At 50.7% G+C, this 9,356-nt stretch overlaps 1 protein-coding gene across 1 annotated transcript; it reads left to right on the top strand.

Moving 5' to 3' along the window:
• Positions 1–315: 315 nt before the first annotated feature.
• On the top strand, positions 316–2,053 carry LOC119267316 (acyl transferase 7-like). Its single transcript, XM_037548682.1, has one exon. It carries the CDS (start codon positions 445–447, stop codon positions 1,753–1,755), a length of 1,311 nt encoding a protein of 436 aa, XP_037404579.1. The 5' UTR covers positions 316–444; the 3' UTR covers positions 1,756–2,053.
• The last annotated feature ends 7,303 nt before the right edge of the window (positions 2,054–9,356 follow it).

The following is a 9,356-nucleotide window of genomic DNA, read 5'->3' as shown; positions in this document are numbered from 1 at the left end:
ATAATTGATGGACGACTGCTGGCGCGTGCTGTAGCCTGCCTATCCTATGGATTGGAACACGAGGCTGCGAGTGGATAGCGCCACGAAAGCGCCGCGCCGCTCCACCACCTTTGTCCTTTGCCCTTTCTCCCCCACCCCACCCCACCCCACCCAGCCAAGCAAAAATATCATCCCGGTCAAGAAAAAAAAAAGAACTCATCCCAGACACCTTCCGGCATTCACTCGTCCGACACCCATCCTCGTCACCACGAGCCCTTTCGCCCGCGCACGTCGGCCCTATAAATACGACGCGCGTCCGCCTCCCCTGCCAAGTCAAAGCAACCAGCAGCGAGCCAGCCAGGCAGCCGATTGAATACGGCCACGACGCGCTTCCCCTCCGGCCAACCAATTCTCCCTCTCGCCAGCCCCGATCCCCATCGCAGCATTCCTGCCCCCGACCCACCCATGGCGGCCGCCAAGTCCGTCGAGCGGCTGGCGCAGCGCCTGGTCACCCCCGCCGAGCCCACGCCGGCCGGCCCGCTCCGCCTCTCCTGGCTCGACCGCTACCCCACCCAGATGGCGCTCATCGAGTCGCTGCACGTCTTCAAGCCGGCCCCTGACCGGGACGGCGGTGACGCCGGCCCGGCGGGGACAATCGAGCGGGCCCTCGCGCAGGCCCTGGTGCAGTACTACCCGCTCGCCGGCCGCCTCGGGTTCACGGAGGAAGGTGGGCTGCTGCAGGTCGACTGCGGCGGCGGCAGCGGCGTCTGGTTCACGGAGGCCGCGGCAGGGTGCGCGCTCGAGGACGTCGAGTACCTGGAGCACCCCATCATGATCGCCAAGGACGAGCTGCTCCCGCCCATCCCCGCCCAGGAGGAGGACCCGCGGAAGCTCGTCCTGCTCGTCCAGGTCACCACCTTCGCCTGCGGCGGCTTCGTCGTCGGCTTCCGCTTCAGCCACGCCGTCGCCGACGGCCCGGGCGCCGCGCAGTTCATGGCAGCCGTCGGGGAGCTCGCCCGCGGCCGCAGCGTGGAGGACTTGACCGTGGAGCCGCAGTGGGGCCGCGAGGCCATCCCCGACCCGGCCGGCGCCGTCATCGGCAGCCTGCCGAGCCCCGCGGGCGCCAAGCGGCTCGAGTACCTAGCCATGGACATCTCCGCGGACTACATCAACCACTTCAAGTCCCAGTACAACTCGTCGCACACCGGATCTTGGTGCTCGGCGTTCGAGGTGCTCGTGGCCAAGGCGTGGCAGAGCCGCACCCGCGCGGCGGGCTTCGAGCCGGACTCCACCGTCCACCTCTGCTTCGCCATGAACGCGCGCCCCCTCCTGCACGCCTCGCTCCCGCGCGCCGGTGCCGGGTTCTACGGCAACTGCTACTACATCATGCGCGTCTCCGCGCCCGCCGGCAAGGTGTCCGGCTCCACGATCCCGGAAGTGGTGAAGATCATCAAGGACGGGAAGAGGCGGATGCCGTCGGAGTTCGGGCGGTGGGCGACGGGGGAGGCCGGCGCCGACGGCGGCGTGGACCCGTACCAGATCACGTCCGACTACCGGACGCTGCTGGTGTCGGACTGGACGCGGCTCGGGTTCGCCGAGGTGGACTACGGCTGGGGGCCGCCGGCGCACGTCGTGCCGCTGACGAACCTGGACTACATCGCGACGTGCATACTGGTGAAGCCGTGGGCGCACAAGCCCGGGGCGCGGCTCATCACCCAGTGCGTGACGCCCGACCGCATCGCCGCCTTCCACGAAGGGATGCTCGACATGAACTGACCGGGGCCGAGCACGACGACGGAGCCAAAGAAGAAGTCGAAGACGGAGGCGAGAGGAATTGACTTGTTTATGTGATGATTAAATTAGTAGAAGTAGTACAGTATATTGGGTTGGTTGTTTGGATGGACTGATGTAGGGTGGTGGTGTGCAGTAGTTTAACCGGAAATAAGCTCCCCGATTCGGGGGGTTGGGTCGCGATTGGATTTGGTGGGAAAAGCCACCAACTAACTAATCCTTCATGGAATGTAAGAATCATTTGTGACATGATACTATACTCCTACTAGAGAAATTTTATTTTGTTTGTCTTGTCGCATAGCTGAGATCCACGGTGGTGGTGGCTTATGAGCAGTGTGTTCACTGTGTATCTGCGTTTTGTGTCGGTCACACACTGATTGCACGGCCGATTCAGTCCCAGGCAAGCCTTTCTGCCCGAATCTCGTCGTAGCACAACCCTTTCTGCATTCACTTTGCTGCATGCGTCGACAAGAAAATGCCCAGATGTCGCTGGCTTCTTCCTTTTTATCTGTTTATTCATATGGTTTAGTGGATAGTGGACATTGATAGGAATCTGACTTGATACATCGGGAACTGTCGGTTACATAAAAAAAACTGTCGGTTATCTTGATCCCTTCGTTAACAAGACTCTACAAATGATGAGCCTAAACAAAGACATGCCTATGATATAGAGATGTGAAACCTTTACGAATGAAGATCTGGAATTAACTCTATCATCAAAAACATCATAGAAGATGCATATGTACTTCATTTTCGATGAACTTAATTTTATCATGAAGATGATCATAAGCTCTAAAACTTATAAAGAGAAATACCAGATAAGAACCAAAAAAGATGACGCAAGGATGCAATGGTTTGAGCTCTTTACGAACGATACGATCAAGCTACTCACTCGAGAGCCCCCCTTGATAGTACGACAATCAATCTTACAACCCGGTCTCGCAACTATCACCATGAGACCGGTAAAATGGAAAACCTATCAAGGGCAAACCTTTGCCTTGCGCATAGTCCACTTGATCTATATGATGACAATCTTGACCTTCTCAAGTTGGACCACCTTTCTTAATTGTGCTGGCTCAGTGAAGACTAGTAGATTTCTCTCCCATACTCAACTATGGGTGAGCCACTCTTCGGCACATCTTCACAATTCCATTGTCATCACAATGGACGACAAACTTCAAGTATGATCTCTTCGTGATGCTCCACATGAACTTGCACATAGTAATCTTTATGACGATCACCACTTGATGTCATCCTTCATGGGTTGTATGAGATCTTCCTCTTGACACAAGCCCATGGAAACATACCTAACCCCATGTCGAACTCTCACGTAGACCATGGGTTAGTACACAAAGCGTAATTGACAATGCTTACCATACCATGGGATCACTTGATCCCACTCGGTACATCTTCTACGCTTTGTTTGTTATCTTCTCTCTTCGTAAAGATGATGTCTTGAAGCTAACCATGAATGTTCACACAATCTTCCTCTTCAAGATATGCTTGCAATAAGCTCAATCTCACATGACCAATCTTTGGATAAATTCCTTGAATAACACCTTGGTCATCACGTAATCTCCTTCAAACCAACAAATGGACTTCAAGAAATGTCTATGGACAAACCCTTCAAATATAGCCCATGGCAACCATTAGTTCATAGAGATTGTCATCAATTACGAAAACCAAACATGGGGGCACCATGCTCTTTCAACTCCAAGAAGATCGAGGAAAACATTTTATTGAATATCAAATAGAGAGAAGAAGCCATCTAGCCACTAGCTATGGACCCATAAGTCTGTGGTGAACTACTCACGCATTATCAAAAGGCAGCAAGGATGATGGAGAAGCCATCTTTGATCGATTTCCCCTCTGGCGGAGTACCGGAAAAGGCCTCCAGATGGGATCACGAAGGAACAAAAGTTTGCGGCGGCAGAAAAGGTGTTTCGGGTGGCTCCTTGTTGGTTTGGGAATATATGTGAATTCATAGGCTTGGAATTAGGTCAAACAGAGTTGCGTGGGGCCCCATGTGAGCTCGTGGCTCTCTCGTAGCTCTTCTAGCCTCCTCCCGAACCTTCCAGGGTCCCTTCTGGTCCAGAAAAAATCACCGTAAAGTTTTATCATGTTTGGACTTCGTTTGGTATTGATTTTCTGAAAAGCCAAAAACAAGCAAAAAAAACAGAACCTGTCATAGGGCACTAGTTTAATAGGTTAATCCTAAAAAATAATGTAAAATAGCATATAAAGAATCCAAGATTGATAATATAATAGTATGAAACAATAAAAAAGGTACAAACCAATCCTTAGCAATCTATCACGGATTTACGTGAAGAAGGGAGTTGGGACATATTTTGGCTTTGAAGAATTTTTCTTTGTTGGTGGCTCGACCTCCTTTGTTCCTCTATAAATACACTGATCAATGAAGTGTACTGTGCGTATGGTGGGCCCTACAAGCCTTGTCGTGCCCTCTTGCTGCACCCCATGAGTGTACTGTGCGTATGACTTTCTTTGTCTTTCTATTCTTTGATATATCGACCTTTTCTATTTATTGGCGCCGTTCTTTGACTTCTCTGCAAAAGGGCGATGATATAAACAGTCATGTCTGCTACTACCTCCGTTCCTCTATGTAATGCGCATAAATTTTTTGGCATTATTCCGACATGTAGTGCGCATTAGCTACTTTGGGCTCTTTTGGACGAAACTAACCCCGCAGCGGCACAGGCACACACGCAACGTTAGCGTGTATCCCCTTCCTCCAGGACAAACGGATTGGACCGGTGGCAGCGGGAATCGACCCGCGGCGGCAGACGCGGAGGGGGAGCAGCAGGAAGTCGGTGTCTCCGCGTCCTCTGCCGGCTCTGGCATCTTCGCGTCCGCTGCTGGCGGCCGGCCTCTCCGGCATCGCCGCGTCCGCATCCGGCGTCTCTGGCATCTCCGTGTCAACTGCCGGCATCTTCGCGTCCACGGCCGGCCTCCGGCGTCGTTGCGTCGGCTATTGGCATCCCCGTGTCCGTCGCATCCCTGGCAAACATCTCCGCTGCCAGCCACATCAAGTGGACTAGTACTCCCAAGTCGATCCCGTCCGCTGCAGGCCAGCACGGCCCCTTCTTCTATCCCCAGATCTAGAGGCCACGGCCACCTCCTAGGTGGCAGAGGAGGAGGGGGAGCAGCAGGAGCTCGAGGTGTGGACCGTGTCGACACCGTCCTTCCGGTCGCGCGCGGAGGAAGGGACAAGGGCAGCGGCCGCCAGGACTTCTTCGTGATTTATGACGGCCACGGCGAGCCGGTGGAGAGATGGCGAGGTTGTCGAGGTCACCGCCGCAGCCGCGGATCCCGCCGCCGCTAAGTCGCAGCCGCGGACCCCGCCGTAGTATCTCGCGCGGTTTGCTATCCCTGCGGTGGCGCGTGATGGTCCTGTGGTGGCCTACTGGTTTGGCTTTCCACTGATCAGAAAGTACGCCCACATGCACACGGGCTGGAGGCAAGACAAGCGGGGGTAACAGCGTCCAAAATTAAGCGCCAGGTCACTGATTGGTATATGTGCCTGAAACCATGCGCACTATATAGTGGAACGGAGGGAGTAGTAAAATTGGAAATTAAGTAATGTAATTGATAAAAGATACATAGTGACACGCAGGTGTAGGGACACCAACCCTATCTCATGCTTTTTCTTTAGGATTTTCGATTTGAATATATTATCTCTTTTGAACAAAAAGCCTACTTTATTTTTAGTTTGCATATTGGGGTCCTAGTGACGAGTGCACTGAAATCAAACCACTTTTGAATATGGTATACCATATTTTTACAACTTCACTAAGTTTCACCTGCCAAAACCAGGTAGGAACGAATGATAATTTCACTAAGTTTCAGAAGCTAAAACATAAAACCATGCAGGCAACTACGAGGAATCAAACGACTTTGCGTATCGCAAGGCAATTGTGCGGCCAAGCGCGGCTGGGAAGGTGTCTACCCCTCCGGGGTAAACGATACAAAAAGACATTAGAAAGCTAGAAGAAAACATTATTGTTTTTGGATGCATTAATACCTTCATACAACACAAATGCGCCACTATGGAGTAACTACCACGAATAACACATTTCAATACAAACACCCAATTCACATGAATATGTCAATATGAATGCCCATGTGCAAGCATGTTTCTGGATTTAACTGCTTCATGTATTGATGCAGTGAGCGGTATTATTTTGCCCTCTTGTATGCATTGCAAAAAAGAATGCCACAAGATGAAGGAGCCGACAACACAAAGGAGGGGAGAGGACGAAGAACTATGCGTCGTTTGGGGGTCGCTGGCAAGAAAACAATGGACTTGATCGGAAAGAAAAGTCAATACTAGCCACGAGAAATTGCCCACGTTACCAGTGCGGGCGGACTCTTAGATATTTATGGTACTCTCACCTCTCCTCATAGAGGGTAAGGTACTGTAAAAAAATCTCTAGGAAATCCCACGGAGATCATAAAAGATAGGAATGAACCCTTCGAAAAGAGTACCACATCTACAGAATGTTAGTTAAATTTTTTACAGGCAAGCTGATATGGAGAACTCTGATTGATAGTGGATTAGTGGGTTGAAGATCCACTCCCCAGCAAAATTCAGGGTGAAGAGAATTGTAGTTTAGAAAGTTAAGTAAAACATTTGTAAATTCTTTGTAGGTCTAGCATTATTGCTTTGGAAATCCTATGAATTTTTTTCTACACTAGGATCCCATAGGATTTCTAGCAAATGATGAGATATTTTGAAATTTTACAATTCTGCTTGCGCCAACTATGACACGCATCATAATTGAAAGCTCAAATGATTTAGGTTACGCCCTACCATCCATATTAATTGTCGCATGGATCAAAGGTTGTACAATTTTTCATGTTTTTTATTTATGCGAAATTTACATCTTTGTTTTCAAAACCAGGGAACAAAGAGGCCCTGGCACTTCTTACTATAACCAACGTATCTATAATGCACTGTTGTATAATATTTGTTGGCTCTTCATCCATGGAATTAATGCCGGTTCTTCATCCGTGGAGTTAATTTCATTGTTAGATAGTATTTATCGTTATCTATCCAGCACGCTTGAGTTTGTTGTATTTGAAGCTCATTTGCAGAAGTTATGGCAGTTCTAGTTTTCCTACATCCCTCTACTTTGCTTAGGCCTTTGTGTTGCACTTCACTAGTAGTACCGCTTGCGCGGTACTTCCGCGGTCCTATGTCATGGGCAATACAGCTTATTTTGAGTCTTTTGTTGTCTCTTCGCTCTCAGTGGTAGTTGAGCGGCAGTAGGGCGGTAGTACTGCTTGCGGTACTTTCGCCTGTACCACCGCTCCACTACCACTACTCTCGCTGTAGCCCAATACGTTAAGAGGAAGTAGAGCGGCAGTACCACTTGGAAGCGGTAGTACCATCCAGCCACTACCGCTGCTACTACCACTTATATTTTAGCCTCTGGAATCATTTGCCACTTAGCGGTGGTAGGGCGGCAGTAAGGCGCAGTAGTGCCACTTATAAGTGGAACTGTCGCCATACTCAGACCTACCTCCACTTCTCCCCTGTTGTCGGATTACGGGTTCCGGCAAACCCTTGAGGTTCAAACTCTGGGTGCGCACGAAGATTTCTCTCCCCTAGCTCACACTCTCACCACGATCTCAAAGCCTAGCTTGTCGAACCCGAGGAACAAGAGACACAAGAGTTTATGCTCGTTCGGGCCACTGATGTTGTGTAATATCCTACTCTAGTGTGGTGTGGAGGATTGCCTTGCAGGCTGCTGATGAATAGTTTAAGGGATGAACAGCCTCCTGAGGAGAGGAGGTGTTCTCGAGCTCGATGAGCTTGCGTGCTGAGGATGGTCTGAATGATCCTCTTCTTCCCCTATGGTGGTGGCTAGTCTTATTTATAGAGGCCCTGGTCCTCTTCCCAAATATTAGGCGGGAAGGGATGCCACAATAGCCAATTTGAAGGGGGAAAACTAGTACAAGCTATCCTGACAAAAGGTGGTATTCGCCTGCCAAAGGCTCTGGTGGTGACGCCGTCGTGGGCTCCATGGTGACCTCCGTCCCGTCGTCCTGCTGGTCTTGGTGTCGTTTCCCCGATATGGAAACCTTTGCTTGATGCCTCGGGACTCCTCGCCTGCACCTGCCTCTTTAGCACCAAAGAGGCAACTGGTACTCTACGCCCGCTGGCGCCTGCCTGGCCTTGGTCGTCATGGCTCACGTCACGGAAACCTCACGAGGTGCCCCTCGCCTTGATCTCTCTGCTCCTCGCCAGCCAGCCTAGTGAGGCTGCCCCTGAGGAGGTCTTGTGTCGTCTGCCTCGTGAGGCTTGGCCCCTCGTGAGGGTCTTGAGTGTTTGCTGATGAAGATGGGTCGTACCAGGCCGCTACATGAGCCATGCCCCGGGCCACAGGCAGGCAAGTCCCCGTTCCCAGAACGCCGACACCTGTATACTACAACCCCATCGGTAGTACCGCTTGGGCGAGACGTAGTACCTCTTCGGTAGCACTAGGCCTAGTGGTGGCAGAGCACTACGCGCTGGCTCGAGTAAGAAGATGAAGAAGAGGAAGTAGCAACAGGGCGGGGTGAATGGTGGAGTGAGCCGCGGTCGTGCCCCCTTCCCCTCCATTTAAACCATATTGAGATATTGGGTGAGTGGGATCGTCTGCGCCCATGATCCCAACTCCCCCAGAATGCAATACAAGCGCTATGTAATGCTTTACTTTATCGCTAAACGGTAGCAATAGTTGTAGAAGCATGGTTGGCGTGAAAACCCCGATGGCGACACGATGATGGAGATCATGGTGTCATGTCGGTGACGATGGAGATCATGCCGGTGCTTTCAAGATGGAGATCAACAGCACAAGATGATGGACATATCATGTCACTTATGATTTGCATGTGATGCTAATCCTTTTATGCGTCTTATTTTGCTTAGGAGGACGGTAGCATTATAAGCTGATCCCTCACTAAAACTTCAAGATAAAATTGTGTTATCCCCAAGTGTGCACCGTTGCGAAAGTTCATCGTTTCGAAGCATCACATGATGATCTGCTGTGATAGACTCTACCTTCGCATACAACGGGTGCAAGCTAGTTTTGCACATGCGGAACACTTGGGTTAACTTGACGAGCCTAGCATGTACAGACATGGCCTCGGAACACAAGAGACCAAAAGGTCGAACACGAGTCATATAGTAGATATGATCAACATGGAGATGCTCACCATTGAAACCACCTCATCTCACGTGATGATCTGACTTGGGTTGGTGAATTTGGATCGTTTTACACTCGGACAACCGAGGGGATGTTAATTTGAGTGGGAGTTCTTAGGTAATATGATTAATTGAACTCTTTATCATGAACAATAGTCTAAACTCTCTTTGCAAATTATGTTGTAGATCAAAGGCTCGCGCGGTAGCTCCCCTGAATTTCAATGCGTTCCTAGAGAAAGCTAACCTGAAAGATGATGGAAGCAACTTTGTAGACTAGGCCCCTAATATTAGGATTATCTTCATGGCTGCTCAAAAGTCTTATGTCCTTGATGCACCGCTTGGTGCGCCACCCCCTCCAACGACTGTGGACGTTGTG

The sequence above is a fragment of the Triticum dicoccoides genome, chromosome 3A, assembly GCF_002162155.2.
Source record: "Triticum dicoccoides isolate Atlit2015 ecotype Zavitan chromosome 3A, WEW_v2.0, whole genome shotgun sequence".
NCBI classification, from domain to species: domain Eukaryota; kingdom Viridiplantae; phylum Streptophyta; class Magnoliopsida; order Poales; family Poaceae; genus Triticum; species Triticum dicoccoides.
This window is presented reverse-complemented; position numbering and strand designations above follow the sequence as displayed.

Excerpts from the sequence above, each read along its gene's own strand:
- LOC119267316 (XM_037548682.1), top strand. The coding sequence starts at position 445 with ATGGCGGCCGCCAAGTCCGTCGAGCGGCTGGCGCAGCGCCTGGTCACC.